Genomic DNA, 23,952 nt, shown 5'->3' with positions numbered 1-23,952 from the left:
TCTCACTAAACACTCCAAGGATTCTCCAGCCCTGCACCATACCCCAAGCCTCCCCTTACCAACAAAGTAATAAATGAAAGCAGCCTTTCTCCACAGTTTCCAAGATCTCATGAATAGACGTTCACGCTTCCAATGGGAATTCACACACCCACGCATCCCTCATCTGCGGGTACCAGCCCAGGCGCCTACAAACAGCTTGCCCCGATGCACAGAGAAGCCATCTCCCACCGAGGCCCTGGGCTACAAGCTACCAGACAGAAAAGCTGCTACATATTTCAGGCACTTTCCAGTCAAGGTTCCTCTATGAACTTGACCAATATTAATTTAATTAAAATTCCTCACAAGATTTGATGAAAAACATAAAATCTGCGTATGAAGAGTGTAGCAGAAAATCCAAGACACTGAAGAGCAATATAACCAAACAACTAAAGCTTTCTGAGGCACAGTAAAGTCAAAGCGTATTATTTACTTCTGTAAACAAAAATATAAAGTGACACAAATATTTGGGAATGCCTGAGCGAGATCAAAAGATCTCAGCACAGCTTGGAAAACAAACAGAAAAAATACTACATTTATCTAAGTGAATGAAACCATGTCTTATACATAAATCTCAAAGTGCTTTGTGAAGGATCCTAGCTATTATTTCACTTATAACACTCATTTGTTTATGTTGAAGAAAGAACTGCCATTAAAATATTTCTCTGAAGACACAAAACAGACAGAACCTCAGACCTCAACTTGGATGTCTTTCTGTAGCCTCCTTAACTATTTCTATTCAACAACAGAGTCACAGTGACAGATGACCAAACTGGGTACTAAGATCTTTACTGGGAGAGAGAAGCTAGAAAAATTCTTAAGACTCAACTTCAGCAATAAGTTAAGTATGATGAAAGAAAAACAAACATGCCAGGGGCAGTTCAACAGGAAGAGATATCAAATAGCAGCATTTGAGGGTTTTTCCACAAATTGAAAATAAAATCACAAAGTTTTAGGTAGGAAAATAGCTCCTGGTAAGTATCTGCAAGAAGTGTATGCAAATGGAGTATTTTCATACATTATGCATGCTGATCCTAAAACCAATAGCAAAGTTTTTGCTCACCTAGATACTACACAGCATTTTAGTCTTGACCTAAATTTTCTCAGTGTTGCATGGGCCAGAGTCCCATCCAGTTGTTTCACAGATGCTTTGGGGAAAGAGAGGTTTGGCTGTTTTGTATTTGGAGAACAGCTGCACCTCAGAACACTTGTCTGCTTTTTCCAATTGTAGCAATGTATGCGCTGCCTTATAATCTTGCAAAACCTAGAACTTCTTCCCACTAGCGCTGTCAGATCTCTTTGGACCACCAGGAGCACGCCACTGCTATGAACACTGCTGCTCCGAAGGAACGCTTCCATACAGATAAGACCCCCAATTCCTTCCGTCCTCCACTTTAAGTAATCACTTGAAGTTGCTTTGCATTGAGAGATCACAACTAAGCTGCCGCAGAGCAGCTGGACGTAAAAAACGTCCCAGAAATTCTGCACCCAATCTCCTGTGTTGAATACTTAGTCTGAAAATCTGGGATAAAAACTGCCTTATGCTTTATAATTCTTGTTAGATTGTATTATTTAATGATAAGCAAACATTGTTTGAAGACATCTAGATTGCCATGTCATTATACTTTAACGTAGTGAGAGGTTGTGGATCTGCTAGGCTGAGTGACAGTGCATCATACTGACCCAAAATTTAACACAACTGAGCGAGCACAATGAGGGCCTGTGACAGAAGGTGAAAACAACTTGGGGGGGGTGGGGGCAGAAGGAGATGCCAGAACAAAAAAGAGAAAGGGGCAGACACAGACAAGTGAGGAAATACTTTCAAATATTGAATTATTCCACAGCATTTCACACACACAATGTCTCAGAGCTGTAGTTTTAAGTCGTACGCATCTCCGTATGTATAGTGGGTTTTGAACAACTGTTTTCCTTTGAATCACTCAAACTTTTGCACTTATGCTTTCCATCTTAGTAGCCAAGAGTCTTCCAAGCTACCAAATAGGTTGTTGAGTTCTACATAAAATGGCACATCTTCAGTAATCAGCATTCATTTTTGCGATTTTCACAGTGCCTTTCCTCAGGAGCATGACTTGCACATGGCTTATCTCAAACAGGAAATCTGGGGTTCCTCTGGTCACCAGAAGTCTAAAAGACCCTCTCATGTAATTTATACTCTTTGTCTAAGTCTTTTTATACCACTGGTAGAAGAACAGCTTCCCTGAAACAAACATCAGATCCACCAGTGACATTTTAAATGTTGTACGATCTCCACCTTAAAAAATGCCAGTGGCACTGAAATGAAGAACGGTTTCTGTCTACTGCAGTGCTAAATGCAGTATGTTTTATTAATTAATATGCGTCTTTGAGTTAACCAGGAAAAAAGGAGACTTTTTGCTAGGTGAAATAACTTTTAGACGAAGATCTGCTTGGTGCACCTCTATGACCTTGGTATTTATTTGTGAGAACTTTCCAAGTCATCACTACAACAAATCATAACATTTCTAGACCCACGTGTTTGGACCCATTACCCAGCAGACAATCAAAGCCTAGCACTCAAGCTCTCTTCTCCAACAGACGTTAATTAGCATCACCTTCTATAAAACCACCTCAGACCTGACATTTGGAAAAGTGCTGTGAACCCAGCAGTTGCACAACACACTTGGCTCACCAAAGCCCCCGGTTCTTTTTGTTCCTTCCCCCTTTTGCAAGAAGTCTGAAAGATTCGTGGCCACCTGTGATGAAGCGAACGTGTTTCTGAAGCTGCGCTTACCTCGCAGCTCCATCCAGGCCTGCCCCACGTCCAGCCCCACGGCGCCCTGCAGAAGAATCGGAAGCGGCAGGTCTAATAAGGCTCGGGAACTGAGCTGGTCTCAGCTTCCATGAGAGGCGGGTTTGGCATTTGCACAAGTGCAGCATGCCTGGCAGCAGGTACCAAGTTTACAACCGCATCCCCCAAAACCTGTCCAAGGGTCAGGCCACCAGCACCACCTCATCAGGGCATGCGGCAGGCTGAGTTCACCCTCTCAGCATCTCCACCAGTGTGCCCATGGGATGACACCATCACCTGCAGTAGTGCAGAATCACCACCAGCTCAAGACGACTGATATGGTTCCCCCAAGAGAGATCTTAACACTTCTTATTTTGCTTGGCTTAATACAATGCCTCCACCACAGACCAGGCTGTGTCCGTGTGCAGAAACAGAGGGAGGTGAAAGAAGCAGAGATACTTCCAAAAAATTATCAAACTTCTCCCTTCTGTGTTTTCCCTCGTAGTTTGAAACAACCAACAATGATCTCATACGGTTTGACACGGTTTGACACAGAGCGAAAGGCAGCACATACACACGTGGGTACTCACAGACACTTTCCAAGATCTGCATTAGTCCCTCTGCCTTCCTGTTCTCCCCAGTCCCTGATTACTGAGAAGGCATCTCTTCCACCGAGAGCAGTCTGACCCACAACAACCGCTTGCGAGAAGGCTATGCTGGTGCCGGGAGGGAGGCAGGCATCTAGTTGAACAGATCAGATACAAAACCGCACAAAAACCATCTCCTGACATCAGGCACTAAAACGTCATACGTACCTGCAGCCTGGCAAAGAAGAGAAGATGATTAGCCAACTTAGAGGCTTTCGAAAATAGCACATTAATGCTATTTATCATGTTAGAAGACAAATTTTATTGCAATTCAGCAAATAAGCTACACCTGTAAATCTGTTTTGTATATTCAACTCACATTTAATGTCCAATGGATTGAAATGTCACAGAAAAAATAAAAAAGGAGAACAGTACCTGGTTTTGTCATTATAATGTAAACTTCGATGCCCGCCCTTAAAAAACACAAGCCAGTGGTTCCCCCATGTAGTAAAATATATAGTTCATAAGGTATTGATGCTTTATCGTAGTTTAACAGCCAATGTCTAGGTATAAAATAAAGAACTACAAAGATGTGAAGTACGTGTACAATATCTTCAAGTATCCTATAGTATCTTGCACTATGGACATAAATCATTTAACAATATACAGAAAAAGTTAACTCTGAATAGTTTCACTGCAGAAATCTTAACATATTCATGAATTCAAAACACATCAAAAATATGGATCACCCAGCTACTAGGTCCCATTTGAACAATGTGAAAAATACTCTTCGTAATGGAAAAAGTTGTGGAATAGTCCCCAGTTGATGAATATATTTTCAGCTACAGAATATCAAGATGGTTAAATTTATGGCAAGTAAAGGCTTTTTTTTTTTTGTATAAACTTATCACCATAGTATTTCATTACATTTAAATTGTCTTTATTAATTTGCATTTTCTTTTTTTATAAAGTATCGTTTTATCAACTCTGACAGCATTAATCAAAGAAGCAAAAATAGTTGATAGGCGATAGCCTCTTTTATTTCCTCAAATCAGGTATGTGCCTGTAAATGCTTGGCCAATTTAGCACTGTATATTTACTGCATCATGAACTACTCATTTTTTTATCATTCTACTTCTCTCTACAGAATGCACGTGTGCCGTTAACAAAACATTATCTTTTCCCATTAACTGTTACCCAAAAAAACCCTAACCTGCATCTACCAAACCTGCTTCCCCTTATTTTAGAAAAGTAACAGGGGGAGATAAAAAAATTACAATTGCATTACTCTATAGCTCATTTCTGAACAAAAAACAACACAAGTTTTAAAAAGGGAGATGGATTTTACAAAGCTCTAGTTGAAAAGATGCTGACCACACCACTTGTTCTTATACAGAGTCATCCAGTTCAGCAGAATGGCATGGAAGGAGCAAATGCTGGGTCCTACCATTATTTTGTGGGACTGATGCTAGCTACAACACTGGAAGAAGTAGGTCAGTTTGTGGTAAACACTGAAAAGTCACACGGATTATGGCTGCTACTACAGACTGAACTGTTCTTAGATCTGCCAGGCAAACCTCTTCCCAAAACCCTAGCACAAGCTACCACATAGCTATACTTAATATCTCAGTCCTCCTTGGTGGCCTCTGGATCCAACAAAACCAACATTTTTTTCTGCTGCATTTCAGAATCTTCCACTGGTCCTTCAGTGGAGAAATCCTTCCAGACTTGAAGGAAGCCTGCAACGCAAAAAGTGCTTTGATCCTAATAGGATTAGACCCCCTGCCAGAGAAGGAGAAAGCGTCTATCACAAAGTGATATTCCCTGTGAAAATAAAGTAATGGAGGAGCTGGGAAGATGACCCCTGCACCTTTCTTTTGCATCTGGACAGCCAGCACATGGATAGCTGTCACCGACGGACAGCTTCATCACCACGCGCCAGCCAAAGCGCCCACCACCTGGGAACCAGTAAACCCCAGCGTTGTCCATCCCAGCTACCGCTGACTGTCACAACGAGGGCAGAGACCCGCAACAAAGCAAGCCATCCAACCAACGGTATCGTGACACACTAGGCGAACTTGTAAAGAAAAAAGAACCTTCATTCAGGGTTAATTACCTCAAGCAAGTTAAAATTAATCCATACTTCATACTGTGAGAGATACGGGTTTAGCAGGATCAACTGATCCGTTAAGGTCAAAATAATTAATCCAACTCTCCTTTCTTACGTGGACGTATTCCCTGTGAAATACACAGGCCAAATAAAATAATCTTAAATATATATAGCTGAAAGCACTGTAAAACTGGGGCTGTGTGTTTGCTATTATTAATACATAAGCAAGCAATTCAGGGCAAACATATAAACATTATCCCAACATATTAAGTTGAATACACAAAATTCTTAGAATAAAGTACATCTGTTTTATTTTTGCCCTTCCAAATATGGAAAAAAACCCAAAAAACCCCAAAAGAACAAAACCAAACCTGCACACACAAAATACTTCTGTGAAATGCTCCTGTAAGCTCCAAACTGCAAAAGAACTCGCATCCACCCAGCACGAGGAGTGGCTTGGACACTGCCCTCACGTCTTCCTAATGCTACTGTGAAATCAAAAAAGAATCTTGCTCTGATAAGCAGTGACAATGGAACTTCTCAGTTTAATAATGAAATAAATAGGACAAAAGTAAAAATATTCAAAAATTTAATACATGTGCTATACTTATAAATTATGGAAATAAAACTATCACAAGATGTGACTACGCTGTAGGTAAAGAAAAGGTGCTACAACATTGTATGAACCAAAAAGTTGGACTCGGCTTCTCAAAAGAGAGACAATACTGAGATAAGTTTATACAGTGGAGACCTCTTAAATACATAGCCCTGAATTTCTGTACAGTAATTTGTGATGCTGATAAATCAGCCTGTTCTTCAGTCACATCTTCATTTCAAAGAGATTGTTATCAGAGGACTCAAATGAACAGAGATGCCTTTTAGGCATTTGCCAAGTTCCAGATCTCCAATAAATTAAGCTTTCAAAATGTTTGTGTTTTATTGTAAAACAGACTTTATGAAGCTTTCTCTGCTAAAAACAAAAGCATCCCAAACGAAGCAGACTGTGATAACAGGATCCAAGAAATATTCATTCATAAGGAAAAGAAAAAAACCTTACTACTCACTGTCTTTTCAAAAAATTAAGAAATCCTTATATATGTTAGTAAGGTATACTGTTATTAATTTGTGGGGGCATAAAATTCTTTGTTTAGTCATGTGGCATTTGGGGAACTCATGTCCCTCTTTATTAGCAGTTAAGAAAATTACCAGCAGCAACCATAATAGCAAAATTCAAAAGGCTAGTTCAAGTGGAAACACTGTTGTGTTATGAATACTTATTCCAGGTTTTTCATTTAAGTGGGCTGCACTGTAAATTCTGAATTGCAACATAATATAGCCAGTTGTATAATAGAAGGGTTTTTTTAAAGACAAACTTACAAAACACAACAATAGGTTAAATAAATAAAAACATCAGTTAAAAAACACACTTAATTTCTTTTGTGCAATTACATACCAATATGAAAAATATTACTTTGATCTCTGCACATTTCACGGTTCAGTCTCCTGGATTTCACTAAAAATAATACTGACAACAAAAATAAAGGAAAAAATGATTTGTTGACAAACCAGTGCTTTGGAGCTATTAAAAAAAAGCACACATCAGATTTGTAGTTCCCTTGCAGCAAAACATGACCCAATACATTAAAAATCAAACATTGGTAATAATGTTAATATATAAAATATTAGTTTAAAAACTATAGAATGACCTTCTCAGCAGAAATGGAGTGTATACATTGGGGTCTATGACATACAGCATATCTGAAGGCAAGTTCACAGAATGCTGAAAGGCTCACTGCACATTTTCTATGGCAAGGAAATACTGCAGCTTTAAAATAAGCTGCACAATACTCATCTCTATCTCTTTCACATGAAAGTGTGTAAAAAGCAAACCAGCAAATAAACTCTAAAATAGATTTATACCAAAATCCTCTTTTTTTTACATTGAGTTTACAGCTTCTATCCATTTGCCTGTACTATTTTTGGAGTTTCCTTCAAGAAAAGTCAAAGTTGTATCTTGGGGCCATGAACAAGTTCACGATACAATGTACTGGCAAGACAGAACTTTTGCATACTAACGAGATTCACTCCTTGTTGCTTTTTTTTTTTTTTTAAAGATAGTTTTTCCTGTGGGACAAGAGGTCAAATATCAATTCCTTTGACAAGAGATGCCTCCAGCGTAATGTTGAACTCCTGCAAGGTCTGCAGCACGCGAATCAAAGAATTCACAAGAGTATGATCCTTAATCAATGCTATGTCTTCATACATCTGTGCTGTGATCGGGCAGTCCGCGAGTAGGGCGATCCAGTGATGCAAAAGGTGGTCTCTGACAAAGTGACAATTGTAATTTGGAAATAAAAAATAAAGCCAAGTTAATTTCTCATTTTCACTGACATGGGTTTTATTCTTTGCCTTCTAAACAGACCTACCATCTTCTCTGTCTACTGTTATAAGCCAGGAAAATGGGAGGTAACTGTCTGTGGAACCTGTTTAAGTACGGAGCATCCCCAACAGCCATGTTTCTAGGCCTTCCACCCCTCGCATCCAAAGATGTATTTCCCTGGAGGCCTGGAAGTCCCAAGCAGGCCCAAAGTCACTAGCCTTCCCTACTGACTTTGGGTCAAGAGGCTTCCAGATGCCCCCATCTTCCCTCTCACCCATCTCCTATAATGAGAAAGGAGAAGGTGGGAAAGTCACCTAGCCATCACTGACCAGACCTCAGTGATGATGGTTTTCTATTTTCCGACCTTGCTAGTGGTACACCAGAGGGAGGCTATTCACACCAGCTTACTACCTTTCTCTCTTGATTCAGCTACTCAGCTCATTGGGAAACTCAGGTTTTTTATCTCCAATTTCCTACACTTCACATGCCCAAGAACTCAAGTCAGGGCACGGTTCACTCGACCCATCTTTAGTTACAAAGCACTGTGTTAAGTAACAGCCAAACTGCACCACCCAGTAGTTGCGTGGCTTTATCTTACTGATGTGCAACACTTCATTTTATTAAAATGTCAATAATAATAAAGAAGTTTCTCTATACCTGGCTCCAAGACACACCAGCATCTGAAACTTGCCATCCTTCCCAATGTTTCTAGGGGTGTTGTTGATCGCAGTGATAAAACGACAGAAATTCCTGGCCCTTGTCTGCCAGTTCTCTTCTGGGACCATCTCATTTTGCTCAAGGGTCTCATAGTATGTTTGTGCTTTTTCTTAAAAGAATCATAGGAGATAATGAAGTTTCGTCAGCACATATAGCAGTCCTAAAATATCATTCTCTTGTGCTTGGAATAAAATAATTACGTACTATGACCTTCAAATTTAGATTATTTAATTTGATACCATCTCAATATAGTTTTTTTCCCAGGAATCATGCTTACAAATCCACGAGGCTATCGGACCACTGGCAAAAAAGCATGAGTGTCTATTACAGAGTGGACAGGTAAAAGTTGAAAGACCTAAATTCAAAGCTTGTCCATGAATTTCCTGAATGATTACATTTAGGCATTGGGGTTTTTTCATGTTTGATTCAGTCTTGTGTTCCCCATGTGCAAAACTGGGATTCCGCTTTCTTCCCTCTGAACCATGCTGAAGAGGTTCTTGTATCTACTGAATTTTGAGATGCTACAGCAAAATGGTGACATAAGGAGAAAAGTAATGTCAAAGTACCTACTCAAAACAACAGAAACACCATTAAAAATAATTTTCTAAAAGGTCTTTGTGTACTCGGTTGATTTATTCAGCTTTATGTCAAAGGATCTGGACAGTGTGAAAAATGTATGCTTATAACCCTTTTATTACAACATCCAGTAAGTACCAACAGATCCATCTGTTGTGCTTTGTAAGGCAACTCAACCTCTTAAGCGTGATTTATTGCTTTCACCATGCTTAACTAAGAACAAGGTTACCATGTCAATTCACCACCTTATTTAAATAATTCTTCCTCACTAAGAAAAATTTTTTTTTTACACTACTACTGCTAGAAGGACAAATCCAGTCACTGTATTAAGTACAGTGTCAACTTTGGCAGAAGACAAATGCTCTTTCTCTCAACAGTTCAAGGCAAGAGCCCTTATGGCAATTCAGCTGCCAAGATGCCTTCAAGAAGTAGGCTGTTCACACCAGCTGAGACACAGTAACAATGATAAAGAACACACAGATATATTTCAAAGCCACAAACCAGCTCTGGTATGTCTTCCTCCCACTTACCTAAAAAGTCCCAAATAAAGACGTTTTTGAAGAGTCTTGGTGATTTAAATCCATGCTGAAACACTTGCTCAAGAGCTGAAACAAGTCCACTTTCTCCACACAGCAACAGCGTCAGACTGCCTCTCTGCCAAGCACACACAGAAAGCCCACACACTTATCTCAGTTTGGAAGTCTGGAAAACAAGTGTCTCCTGCACCTACTACTGAAACCCATTTTTAAATACATTGATGCCCCAGGTTACAGTCTACTGTCAAACAGTGGTCTCAGACAGGATCAGGATGACCCAGTTCTCACAAGTCCTGAGCATTCAAAACAGTGTTGACCTCTAAGAATGAGGCTGAAGAAAGCAATCTCAGTGCCTCGTCATCATCAAGTGAAGCCATGAAAAAGCCAAGATAAAGATTATGAGCAGACTTTACCTGTAATAACGACCACCATGCAAATAATTCATAAAATATTTTCCTCTTTTACTAAGCAATAAAGACCACAGGTCCATTGTAGCAGGTGCCTCAGACTGTTTGCTTATCAACATTTAATGCAGTTTTTAAATCTCAGAAAAAAAGCCAAATTCTTACTAGAACATGATGGCAAATTCTGTTTTGCAAAAACAGTGCATGACCACTTGAGATTACTGTGTAAATAAAATCATCAACCAGAATTACACTGTATATGAATTTGCCATTCTATATTGAGCTTAGAAAAGATGGATGCAGAAGGAATGGGACGACCTATTTGTAAAAAATTAATAACTCTCCAAGAGAGATCCTCACTGGAGTCAACTCTGCTCTACATCCCCCTGGCTCACAAGGGCTGGGTTGTGACAGTTTGACAGAGGCATGCTTCTTAGGTTTGTTTCAAGAAACAACTGCCAAGTCAGTTAAGATGATTACATGTGTAATGAGAAGCATACCAGAGTCTTTGACAGCACTTCTGCTTCACTTGCCGGGGGAGGTGTGGGTGTTTGGGCGTGGGTCTTTTTTGTTTCTGTTGTTTTTTTACAGCAGCCCACGGGTTTTCATGTTTTAAGTAGCAAAGATAATGCACAACAGGCATACAAAAAACTACTCAGCACTCAAATGTAAATGTAAAATGTCAGTTAATCCAGAACAAACTAAACAAGAGGCACCACTCTCAACAGTGGTACAGGCAGAATCCTTGGCACAATTTTACTAATAACTCAATTTCCAATACCAGAATGTTAACATCTAAATTAATGCTCCAGTTAGCAGCAAAACTGAGGCACTTGAGGATGTCCTCTTCCAACGGTGTAGTCTCATTACCTTATTTTTGCTCCACTTAAGAAATTTTCAAACAGATCACTGTTCATTCAGTTTAGTTATTTCGGTTATATATTCTCCAATCCTTACTAAGAAGAGTTTTAAGACAGGAGTGCCACTACACACACAAATCCTCACCTCCTTCTCTGGCTTGTGGAAATGCTTGACAATACCATTGACAGCTTCACCAATAGCTTCTTGTATCTGACCAGTATTTAACTCTGCAAAATACAAAAATATATCCAGTCACTCCGTAACAGCTTTAGAAACTGTACCTGTGCACAAGGGATAAGGCATACCACAAAAAAAGAAGAGGAGCACAAATCTGTATGACTCCTGCTGTTAGTGAAAAGGTGTTGGAATGTGGGTAATAGAAATCCTATTTTATTTTTATTTACTGTGGAGGAGGTAGAAATGGTTTTACATTGAAGCTAACACCGTGGTGTTTCAACACGCCAACAGGTGGAAAGGGTTTTTATGTCTTACGTGATTTTTCAGACCAGGGCCCAAAGTTAAGAAAAGGAGCTGTGCTTCAATGAGGACCACCAAATCTGAGCATCCCGGAAATAATTCCTGTGATAGTTTCACTGTAAACCCAAGCATGCTTGGGAGCAAAGCAACCACCGGGTTTATCAGGAATAAGACAACCCCGGAACAGTATCTCAATGGAAAAATAAAGCCCATGAACAGAAACCACTAGCAAGCTTTCTCATTCATGAAGGAGAGACAGAGACAGGACAGAAAATTTCTACCTTCCTCCATAGCACTGTGTGGTGGGTTGACCCTGGCTAGACACCAGGTGCCCACCAAAGCCCCTCCATCACTCCCCCTCCTCAACTGGGCAGGGGGAAAAAATACAATGAAAGGCTTGTGGGTCGAGAGAAGGGCAGGGAGAGGTCACTCAGCAACTACCATCACAGGCAAAACAGAGTCAACTTGGGGAAATTAGTTTAATTCATTACAAATCAAATCAGAGTAGGATAATGAGAAATAAAATATTAAAACATCTTCCTCCCACCCCTCTCTTCTTCCCAGGCTTAACGTTACTCATTTCCCTACCTCCTCCCCTCCAGCGGTACAGAGGGACAGGGAATGGGGGTTGTGGTCAGTTCATTACACGCTGTCTCTGCCACTCCTTCGTCCTCAGAGGCAGGGTTCCTCACACTGCCTCTGCTCCAGCCTGGGGTCCCTCCCAAAGGAGACAGTCCTCCATGAACTCCTCCAACGTGAGTCTTTCCCATGGGTTACAGTTCTTCATAAACCGCTCCAGCGTGGGTCCCTCCTACAGGGTGCAGTCCTTCAGGCACAGCCTGCACCAGCGTGGGTCCCTCGTGGGGTCACAGCCTTCTTCAGGCATCCCCCTCCTCCAGCGTGGGACCATCCCTGGGCTGCAGGTGGGGATCTGCCCCACATTAACCTCCGTGGGCTGAGGGCACAGCCTGCCTCACCGTGGGCTTCACCACGGGCTGTCGGGGAATCTCTGCTCCGGTGCCTGGAGCCCCTCCTGCCCCTCCTTCTGCACTGACCTGGGGGGCTGCAGGGTTGTTGCTCTCACACATTCTCACTCCCCTCTCCAGCTGACACTGCGCAGTTTTTCCCCCTGTCTTAAATAGGTTATCCCAGAGATGGTACCACCGTCACTGATGGGCTCGGCCTTGGCCAGCAGTGGGTCCATCTTGGAGCCGGCTGGCATGGGCTCCACTGGACACAGGGGAAGCTTCTGGCAGTTTCTCACAGAAGCCAGCCCTGTAGCCCTCCCTGTTACTAAAACCTTCCCGCACAAACCCAATACATATTCATTCCACAGATGAAGTACAAGGATAAATAAAGCACCACTAGGGCAGGTAAGCACTGGACCAGGAGTCCAGAGACATCTCCCTTCCATCCTCGGAGACGGTCAAAATTTGAGTAGATAGAAGAGGTTGTTCAGGATTGTAAATCAGAAGTTAGCTGGGCTTTGAACAGGGGGTTGGGCTAAGTGAGTTTCACAGGTCCTCTCCAAGCTACAGTTCTAAAATACAAGACAAGCTAAAGTTCTGTTGGCAAGCAGCTCTCCTCAGGCAATGATGCACAACAGTACAAGACCAAGCGTCCCCCACCACTCACTTGGCTTGTTGTTTGGTGATATAGTGACAAATCTTCTGATCATGCTGGGTGACTGCTGCAAAGGAGGGGTTCGGCACTGCCGCTCATCAACCTCAGTGTGCGAAGTCAGCAGCTCTCCCACCAGGATCCTCTCTAAGCTGCCGTCATCCATTCCCTTTCCAAGCCACCTTCCACAGGGAAACCTAAGAACGTAAAGGAGATATGTGGATCGAATCCTTCAACCCAGATTCAGTTTTCCACGCCAAAGATTTTCAACTGCGGTTGCATAAAACCCAAATTCTCCCAGTACAGTCATTATAACTATTTCACTCATCCAGCAACAAGTAACAAAGTCTTTGGTTTGGCTTTTGCCAGCAGAGGGAGCAAAAATAAAACAGCTTCTTTGTTCCAAGTTTGTACTAAATGTTGCACTTAGATGACCATGATCTACAAAGCAAAATGTGGCAGACAGTCTTGTGTCTTGCCTCTTGCAGAGGCAAAAGAGGTAGAAGAGAAAGACCCACTACACCCTATAGATGGGTCAGCCACAAAAAAAAAACCCACCAAAAAACAATACCCAAACAAAAAACCCCAAACATATACTTAAATGCCAAAACACCAATACATCTATTGGAATTGGAATATTAAGTCAGACACTAGAAAGCACATGTGCTCACTTGCTCATTATCACTCTCCATGAACCAATGTTGATGTCAGTTTAATCAGCTTAATCAGAAAACTGAACAGCATCCAAAAATAGAATCTTGCCTCTTTATTTAATTACAAACTGGCATGGAGAACCGAGTGGACTTACCCGCCAATTTGTCATCAACATGAGCCTGACAGTTTCTCTAAAAAAAGGCCAGGGCATCAAACTATGCTGTATCCTACACAAATAAACATCATTCTTACGGAAATCTCATTTCTTTACCTTCACTGTGTAAACACAGGTTTCTAACACTCATAAGTCCTTGTGTTCCAGCTTGTGTCCAAAGACCTCTCTGTAACACCTGCAGCACTCAGCCTTTAATACCAAATACCGCCCATAGTTGGTAAGCAGCAAGCTCTAACTTGCTATTTCTTCCCTGGGCTCAAGGCAGATCATTTTTAAGATGCCCAACAGTCAACTCGTCTTCTCCACCAATGTTTTGAGGCTGGACACAAGCATCTGCAAACTGAAAACTCTGTTCAATTTTTTAAGAATCAGAACATGCCAGAAGCCAAGTGATCTTTCTCTGCCTTCAGGTAGCAGCAACTGTAGACACAGAGTCTCTGGACATAAGACCTTTCTAATCAGCTCCCTGCAGAAATTCTACTTACCCAACATGAAACATCAGGATGATACTTACTTGTAAGTATGCCCTGTTATTTCATTTCTGACCATAACATATTCCACTAGCCACTTGGCATACAGTCCTGAATTATCATGTCCTATTTGGACTGTGGTCAGTTTTCCCAGGTTCTGGCACTGCAAATTGAACACAGAGTTTGTCAGAGTAAACTGAAAGAGAGCAGCATGCCAGAGGAGTAAACTATTAGGGAACATGCTAAGACAGGGAATCAGAAACGTGGTTCCCCTCTTCTGAAAGCACAACCGATTCTGGGCTTTTTAGGGGTAGGCCACTTGCTTTGGTTTTGTTTGGTTTGCTTTGTTTTGTTAACTACTATTTTGACCAGCAGAGACATCATCAGTTGAAATAGCTTTTTCAATTAAATTTTATCCAGTGCATGCACACACACAAAAATCACAACAGAATCACTTGTTTCCAATAGAAGAGGGTATAACACCTCCCACCATTACAGCACAAAGCTGTAATATAAAGATAGTCTTGTCCATCCTTGCACCAAGGATTTGTCAGTCATTTTGCTCTGCATGTCATTAAATATAGATTAAATGTGCTATGTACAGGCACAGGAAGTATTTGTGACTAACCACACAGACTAAAGATATGAAATGTGTGGCAAGATAGCACAGCAAGGGGAGAATTTTAAACTGAACAAACAGAACATTCAAAGCATTTTTTGTATCAAGCAATACCAACCTCAAAAGTCATTTCTAATATATTCCTGGGAATCTGCAGGACTCCTGTTTCACCCAGTTCTCCCGAGATACAGATCCAAGGATTGGCTGTAAACATTGAACCACCAAGTTTCTTGCTAGGAACAATCAATATATGGTATGGTATCACTGTAAAAACAAGAAGAAATAACACTTCAAAAATGAAGGAGGATAAATAGGTAACTTCTTTAATAAAGAGAGGGGGGAAAGGTAAGTCAAAATATTACTGCAGTACCATGAAATGTTAAAACATCGTCAGAGCTGCTATTTAAATCATGCTGCTAACACTTGCACACTAAGCACTGATTGACAATCAGAAAGTGTACACATAGCAGTCATCAAGAAGCACAGCTGACAGCAAACCACTGTCAAGTGAAAAAAGAAATATGGATGGAATAATGCCTCCATATGGGTATAATAATTTTTCATTTACCAGCCTCAACACGTGTCATGAAGATGGTTACTTGTCCCCAGCTTAAAGACAAGGAAGTAAAGACAGAATATTCATGTATCCAGAACTTCAACGTAGTGCAGCATGCCAACTCCATGCTCAGCTGCTTAACTGCCTCCTTTTGTGTGTGCATGTGTATGCACACTACATGACAAACACAAATTCCCATTCAATTACTAACCAAAGCCTTTGCTTGCAGGGCTTGCTTGCAACAGCGTTCACTGCTACGACTGAACAAATTCAGTGAAAACATATTATAAAGCTGCAAGTTTCCCTGTACCATATTGCTCTTAGTTATGCTAACTGCAAGACTTCCTGATTTTAAAAGAACAAACAACTTTCTTCCCCTCTAACTGACACCACACACACACATGCTCAAATGCCTTCTGCCCCCCTGATTTATCAGTAACTAATTCAACCTAGTATCACCTGAGTTACAGCCCCTTTTCTAACTCATGAGGCATGTGCTCCTGGTGAAATGCATGTGCTCTTCAATCGCCTAACATCTCACACAGCCCCCTATTAAACAAACTTTTATAACAAAATCTGATTATCTGAATGGTCATTGTGTTTCTTGGCGATCTGCCCTTCTTTTATAGTGCATAACTGGATTACAGTTAGGGCTTTTCAGCTGAGGCGTTTAATACATTTCTCCCCCAGCATCTCCTCAGTTGTCAGTGCCCTCAAGAAAGCACTTGGTGGTTGAATTTTCTTAAAAGCTTGATGCTCATAGCATTTAAGAATTAATTAACATTTCCCTTTTTATCTTTTGTGCCAATAGCCTTAAATGAAGTGAAAATTTAACTGCATCCAGCAGACCAGATCTTAGCATCATCCAGAACCTGCCGACAAGACCAAAACCTGTTTTGCTTACATGTCTGCTTGCTTTGTCTTTCATGCACACAAATATGGATCATAGCCATCAAGGGTGGCTCCTATCATGGAGCCACAGAGGTCCTTTCACACACCCCTACCCATAATTTTATAAGCTTTGCTGAAGTCTTTCCTTCCATCTTACTAGTGAGGTCCTGTGGCAGCAGGCACACAAATGCATGAGAACTCTGAAACACATTTAGGCATCAGCAACAGGTTAAAAGTTTCTCTAGGGCTTTTGTTTTGGTTTGGTTTTTTTAAGTACTTCAATTGTTGCAGAGTTCTGAAGTAGCCCTGGATGGGCATTTCGTTGTTATCCCAAACTCAGACACACACGTGACAAAGTAGGCTGAGCATGAAAAGGAGAAAGTTTTTTGTTTTCTAAGTCCTAGCACATGTCAGTATTCTTACCTTGATAACAAGCAATCCATACTGTTCTTGCAAACAAGCCCCCCATCAAATTTTCTGTTGAGAAATCTCCCCCAACTAAAAGGATTAAAGCTGTGTGTTTTACGAAGGCAGAAACAAAAGCCTTTAGCAGCACAAAGAGAGACTACTGCCCACCAGAGAGGATCACAGAAATAGTGATACAGCATACACAGACAGATACCAGGAGGAAAACAAAACAATTAGCTTAAGATATTAGGTTAAGGTGTGTTGATCAAAGCTGTTAAGATTTTTGGATAAGGACTCAACCAAATCTGGAAATCAGGGATCCAGGGAAAGCAAATACTTACAGATTGTTGTGAAAACATTGGTAAAGCAAAAGTAATCAACAGCATTGAATGACAGGAGATGATATAAGAATTGTTCTTTCTCATCATCACAGCGGAGGAATGCATAACGCTTGTAGAGTTTTCTGACAAGGCAAAACAAATAATCTGTCATAGTAACAAAATGCTTTCTGTGAAATATTTTCTATAGTGCTTATTTATTAGGTAAATCCTGAGGAATGGGCAAGTGATTACAAATTACTGGTAAAGCCAATAGTATTTAATGTGCCAAGACATGTTGACACTGCAAGCCTGAAGTCTCCCAAGTGCATCAGCCCCAGACTTGACATTATTTTCCACCCCTTGAAAGCAAGGTTTGGGGTGGTCCGAGAGTCTTTTCGCACCAAAAACCACCCCAAAATTTAGAAAAAGCAATGTACTACTTTTGGCTATGTAAAATGACAGAACTGAAGTAAAGAGAGTCCTCTTAAGTTACTTCCAAGCAGATGGTGCCGTGTGGAGTCCTCGAGCACATGCATAAGACAGAAGACTATTTTCAAAGGATACTAGGGCAAACACTGGGGCCATCTGCTTGTATTAATTTATAGGTGATAACCCAGGGCCTACAACAACCTGCACATTAAGCTAGGGAATAGCTTCAGTGCTGACAGCACACAGCTCCTGACATAACCAAAGTCACAAGCGTGCAAAAGGTGGCCTAAAGTTCTGCTGTTCCCTTTTACTGGGTTGCAAATTCTTTGCTAGGACTGCAACACCTCACAGAACTTCCAACTTCTTTTAAGTGGAAATGTCAAAAGATGCTGCTCAGTAGCCTCCTCTCACTAGTGGAGGCACTACCGCCCATGCAAAGAATGCACTCAGTCTTACTGAAATCACTCCAACACATTAAGAGAATTTCACACTGCAAGACTTGCAACTGAGAAACCCTGAGAAGAATTTACAACCTCAACCTTTTCAAGTGCAAATTTGGACTGGAAATTATCTTACAGTTACTCACTTGACACAGCAATCACCACTATTTTTGTTAATTATGCAACCAATAAATAATACCTGTGTTGGTGAACAATCAAAAGAGCATGCCAAGATACATCAAAATCCAACTGATGCTAGAGGAATATTCAAAACATCACAAATGCATGAACTGGGCATTAGAAGTGCTGACACAGCCATGCACGGGTTGCTCTTGCCAGGAGGGCATCGGGACAACTCCCCTCAATTCCAGATATCAATTACAAAAAAAGTCAGCAAGTGACTCACAAGTCAGAGATTTGCAAAACAAATCAATGATGATTAACACACACAAACACACACTCTCACTTACATAACAAACCTAACAATGGAGATTGACAGGAACTGTGCAATGGAAATAAGGATACTGAGCCTTAAACCACCACAACCTGCCTGTAGCCACAAGTGTAGCAAACCCACAACGGTCTCACGGTTGATCATGTCCATGTTTCATTTGAATAACCTGAACCACGCGTTCAGACAGTCTATCCACAAAGGTCCTTTTCAAAGTATAAGATTTCTCAATTTACTAGTGCACACAAAGGCCACTGGGGAGTGAGGCTATGTGATTTCCTTCCATGCCCTAACTCTTGTCCCTTTACAGACTAGGAAGAAAACAAACATGTTTCAGTTTTCTTGTATTTTTTAGAAAATGCAAAGTGAAGAAAAAAGGGTTAATTAAAATATCTAACAGTTGCTTTGAAAAAGAACACCACACAATCACGATAACTGTAAAAAGGCAGAAGCTGTACGATTACTTTTAATACCTCACCGAACCTGGTACTGCTTCCTCTAAAAACAAACGGAGCACACTTGAAATCCATGCTGCCTAGAACACCTTTCTTTAACTAGGACATCTAAATGCAGCACAAAACACGCTGGATTACAAAGAATTTATGTCACTCCTATGCAAGTTGCTCCTTTGCTCATCGCTTCCATTTTAAACATCTTTTTGCTGCTGTCTCACGCTGTTCTAGAGAATCAGAATCTGTCTCAGACACAAACAGTGCATTGGCCAGTGTCAAGACAGTTGGGGTTTGTTGGTTTTTTTTTTCTTAGGGGGGTGGGAGGGTGTGTGGAGCATGGTGGGGTATGGAAACTCCTCTCATAGCACTTGTTCTGCATGGCACAAGCACTGCTAAATTTAACCTGATCTGGACTGCTGACTTCACTGGAGAGGCTTAACCTTAACTTAAGAGTGCAGGTAGATTCATTAGCTGTCCTCACTCTGTCCTTCAGCTTTGCCTTGCTTGCTGTTGGAAAGCCACAGATTCATCAGGAAGTCCAACATAATTCAATACAAGGCAAATCTCAAATAATTAGCAGTTAGGGTTTGGGGAGATTGAGAGGGGGAGACAGTTCTTGCAAGCGGGTGTGAGTGGGAGGAGAGGACAGGAAGGGTAGACAGCACAGGTTAAGCTGCCTCCAGGAAGAAGTCTTCAATTAAAGGTAACGACAATTACTAGGGCCCATACAAGAGAACCTTTAATTTCCACACAGTAAACAGTATAACCAACCTTATCAGCAATACATTTTTGTGTATGTAAACCTCAAACTGTTACTCCTACAACAATTAGTATTAAATATGGCCTGTACTCCAATTTGTGGTACTATTTACAAAATAATTATTTACATTTACAAAGATAATAGAATGTAAATGTGCTCTGGACATCATCAGGTAAATAGGTCCTTGTACTGAGCATTTCTCCTTTTGCCCTTCAAGATCCGTACTTGCACAAAGCACTAGTACAAAGTACTTTTGCCACTATTGCCAGTTTAACTCAGCAGTACTTGAAATTACTGCAGGTCCAAGTCTTCAGCTTTCAATCACATACCCCCTTCCGCTCATACTTAATGCACTTCTCCCATTTTCTTCCTATGGTACAATTACTCTTTAAATCGTGTTTTGGGTCTCAATGGTTGGGTCTTTTCATAATTTTTTTAATTACTTCATATGCAAGGAATTGAAAGTCATGTATTTTGAAACGTTTAGGAGAGGAAATAAAACCCCAAACCAAAAAAAATCATAATAGCAGATATTTTACTATTATGAAAGCAATTCACCTTATGTTCTTACACAGGCTCTAAATGCAAAGCTGTCAGTTTCATCTAGAGATGTGGACAATCATGCTCTGAAGTATTAACATGGAAGACTGCAAAAGATTACCAGATCTCATCCTGAGCTTGTGACCCAAAAATGAGATGCAAGAATTGATCATCACAGCCTTCCTAGTCACCTTCAAAGTGCTGCACGTACACCATTCATCAGTTCTCTTTAAATCAACTTCTAGTGTGGTTTATCTACATTGTTTTACATGGCACTGAAAAGAGTTACAAGAATGTCTCAGATTTGGAGACAGAAGTGAGAAACTAAGGAATGGTCACTTTGAGTCACACTGATCAGAGAACCACAGAAGCACATCTGGATGTGCCTTTTACGCTCTTCATATTGTGACAGAACTGCAACCAGGACCTAAGCTGCACTTTGCCACACGTTGCAAAAACACAAACAATCCAAGGAAAACAAAATCACCCCCCAGTTACAAAAAGGGGGCCAAGATAAAAAGCTTGACTCAGCAAAGTAGTGGCATTTAGACTTACGCTCGATTTCATTTAATACCTAGCAGTTTTTGAAGATTTCAAAGTCGCAGACAGTCTATGCTGACAAAACTGATTCTGTACCTGAGAAGCCCCAACATTGAATCATAATTCCCAAATAGCTCACACACAGGTAGACACACACTCGGAAGGCTGGTTTATTCTATTCCATTTGCACACTGCTAAGCAGACGGAAGAATAGGCACTTCTGCGTTTTTGAAGTCTAGCAACTCAACAGGTTTAAATTTTTAAAAGCTTTGCCCAAGATAAATCATCTTACTTTGTGAGTTCATGATCTGAAAGCAGTTGTTTTAGATGCCTAGAGAGCAACTTCTTTTCCATGGAGAGACGAACCCAGGCTCTGGCCTTGCCAACATCTGTTTTGATCTCACTAATGTTCTGGATATGCCTGGAAAAAACAAACAAACAAAAAAAGACACTGCCCAGTATTTTCAGTGTGACAGTTCTTTTGAACCAAGCTAGGCTGAAGAAGAAATTTTGCATTCTTGGCAAACTACTGGAAAAAGAGACATGATCACCTTAGTATTCAGCACCATCTAAATTCCTCAAATATCTAGCTCAAAAACAGTAAGAGCCTGGAAAGGAAATATCTGCAATGCAGTGCCCTATTTACAAAATTCTAAACCAGACCCATTGCCTCACATGATTTCAGGTCCAGAATGATTCTTATCACTGCAATATTTATGGCTGAGTGCTTTGGAAAATTAAATACTGTCTTTGCACGCTCAGTAGTAGCTTTTCTTCCATACAAGACACAAAGGGTATATTTTAAAAGGACAACCATGTCCCTTGAAAATCCTCATATCACTCCTCCCTAGTGAAAAATATCAGATGTTGGTAAGGAAAAAGGAGGAAAGAAAAATCCTTTAAAAGTTAATTCACAAGTTAGGCATATTGTTTTTTGACATAATGAAAAGAAGGCATTGAGCAGAAGTTAGTGTTTTATTCACACTGCAGCACCCAACATCAGATAGCCCATCCTTTAGATCAAACAATTTCTTTAAACTGCTTTCTTCACTGAGAAGCAAGAATGAGCTCAGAGCTAACCAACCAACTTGGCAATGACTGGGAAAACACATATGCTACACCCACATCTCTGCGGAAATAAAACAATACAGAATACTTTATAAAGATGAAAACTGTGTCAGGGTATTTCTATAAGCTAGTAGATGCGACAATATACAAACTTTGCAGTACAAAATATCTTTTTGTGGAGGTCAATGAAAAGGTTGCACTATGTACTTTAAAACAGTTCAGCAGGTTCCTTCCCCATATCCATCTCCTGGTGTATGAAACACAGACTTTTCTGTATGGTACACATTATACACAGACACAAATATGCAGGTATCATGGGGTTTCTGTATTGCTTTTAATAGTTTAAACTCACCTCATATCCTGGATGAGAGAGATTCTAAGAGGTGACATGGCTGGACTGGTATCAGACTTTCTCCTTTCCGAATCAAGAAGTATTCCTACTTTCAGAAGAACAGAAATCCTTGTTAGTAGAAATCCATCTAAAGATTTTAAAATCAATATAAGAAAGAAGGTGAATTAACACCGCAACGTGCACTCTTACGTTAATAATGACTCACTGCTTTGTGAAGATATTGTGGCATTATTTCCGCTTCAAATAACATGAAAATCTAATACGCTACACAGATGGTTATGCAGATCGGCACACACTGAGCATTAACACATTAATGAGCTTAGCTTCAGCTGAAATTGGTATGACATCAAATGGCTTAAGACATACACTAATCAAGTATTATTTTCTAAAGACTACCCTGTTTCCTTTGTATGTAGTAAAACTGACTGGCACTGTTGACGCCAAAAAATAGTGTTCAATATGTTTTACTCAGTACACCACACATGGCCTAACTAATCTATCACTTTGCACACTCCTGTAACACTCTTAATAGCACACTTTGGGTTTTTTTTAAACAATATTATTAGTCTTATCTTTCAACCACTACTTTAGAATCAAGTTGTATGTTAAACACAGTCCCTGCCCTCAATCCCAAGTCAGAACACATAAAACTGATTGTAATTTCACTGTCATAGACAAAAACGCTACAGACCAAGTGACATTCAGGAAACCCTAATACGTTCCAGTTCTTTGGTTTTGATTGCTTATAGGACCTTATGCATTTTAGTAATGTTCAGCTTTTTGCCTTAAGCAGCTTAAAAAAAAAAGGCACCCACTGCCTCCCCCAAACCCGTTGTTCTCTCCAAAGTTGTATCTTATGCCCCCATCTGAAAAAATACGTTTCTTCAGTGTTATCTTTTAAACCACAAGTTACTGTTCAGTTATTTTTCAAGAGAGAATATAAAACTTCAGGATGCATAATACAATTTTATATGCTTATACTTGTTTTCCACCCCCAGCCGTAACATAATATGCTTTGCCACTCATGCAGTGACTATGTGTCATATGGAGGATGGCGTATTGGAGCAATCCATTTTAAAGCCTATCTTGGAAACATCAGATATTTCTGGTATCTGACTACTGCAGTCAAACAAGTAGGCTCAATCCAAAAAAGTTTATTTTTCACGAAATATATTAAGGCAATACACCAGGTCCCTATTAATTTTGTAGCGGATAGAAAACTTGATTTAGTTATATTGAGTGAAGGGTATTTCCAAGGAAATGATCTCTGCGTAGTGCAAATGTGCATCATCTTCCAGCAGAAGCTAACCTTACCTGAGGTACTGAAGCTGCCCGATGTAGTTTTTCTCTGTCTGTTTTCTAGGTAGTGTAACAGATGAGACCACAAAGCAGACTTTCCCTAAAATAAATAAAAAAAAAGTTAGTTAAAGAAATCACTATCAGCTGAATAAATAACTAACAAATAAAAAAGAATAGTTTAAATCATCATTGAAAGTATCAGCCATAGGAAAAACTTGCTTTAAATATGTTTATCTCTGTTAAAGTCATTGGTAAAAACCAAATGAGACACAAGCAGAGGTGCTCGGGAGCTGTAAAGAGGTTAAGGAAAGCATGAGTCAAACTACTGGGATCTAAGGATTCTGGTAACAGGAAAAAGTAATTTGATCTTCATAGTTCATTAACATGACAAGAAAGTATTTAAAGGCTTGTAAAACACTGTGTTTGAGAAGAGTTCTGAGGCTGAGGCTGTAACCTG

The 23,952-nt window shown here is 40.4% G+C and overlaps 2 protein-coding genes across 5 annotated transcripts in view; both read right to left on the bottom strand.

The window, feature by feature from the left end:
- Positions 1-5,868, bottom strand: part of SCUBE2 (signal peptide, CUB domain and EGF like domain containing 2) — a 48,531-nt gene extending 42,663 nt beyond the window's left edge. Inside the window, exon 1 of the mRNA XM_080404645.1 lies at positions 3,394-5,868. Within this exon, the coding sequence (XP_080260771.1) occupies positions 3,394-3,415 (22 nt within the window). The 5' untranslated portion in view covers positions 3,416-5,868. The remainder of the gene's footprint in view (positions 1-3,393) is intronic.
- A 152-nt stretch (positions 5,869-6,020) lies between these two features.
- The window catches only part of DENND5A (DENN domain containing 5A), a 68,621-nt gene continuing 50,689 nt past the window's right edge, over positions 6,021-23,952 (bottom strand). For 3 of the 4 annotated variants that reach the window (XM_080404631.1, XM_080404632.1, XM_080404630.1), the window contains 11 exons: positions 23,511-23,595; positions 22,197-22,281; positions 21,069-21,197; positions 17,186-17,307; positions 15,108-15,253; positions 14,415-14,533; positions 13,087-13,268; positions 11,119-11,201; positions 9,704-9,827; positions 8,538-8,706; positions 6,021-7,823 (listed from right to left, as the gene is read on the bottom strand). In XM_080404631.1, coding sequence (XP_080260757.1) covers positions 7,640-7,823; positions 8,538-8,706; positions 9,704-9,827; positions 11,119-11,201; positions 13,087-13,268; positions 14,415-14,533; positions 15,108-15,253; positions 17,186-17,307; positions 21,069-21,197; positions 22,197-22,281; positions 23,511-23,595 — 1,428 coding nt within the window. In that variant the 3' untranslated portion in view covers positions 6,021-7,639. Of the gene's footprint in view, positions 7,824-8,537; positions 8,707-9,703; positions 9,828-11,118; positions 11,202-13,086; positions 13,269-14,414; positions 14,534-15,107; positions 15,254-17,185; positions 17,308-21,068; positions 21,198-22,196; positions 22,285-23,510; positions 23,596-23,952 lie in introns of all 4 variants that reach the window. The other variant, XM_080404629.1, reaches the window with a different exon arrangement.

The sequence above is a fragment of the Falco punctatus genome (genome assembly GCF_963210335.1).
Source record: "Falco punctatus genome assembly, chromosome: 10".
NCBI lineage: Eukaryota > Metazoa > Chordata > Aves > Falconiformes > Falconidae > Falco > Falco punctatus.
Note: the sequence above shows the minus strand (reverse complement) of the source record. Positions and strands in the feature narration are given on the sequence as shown.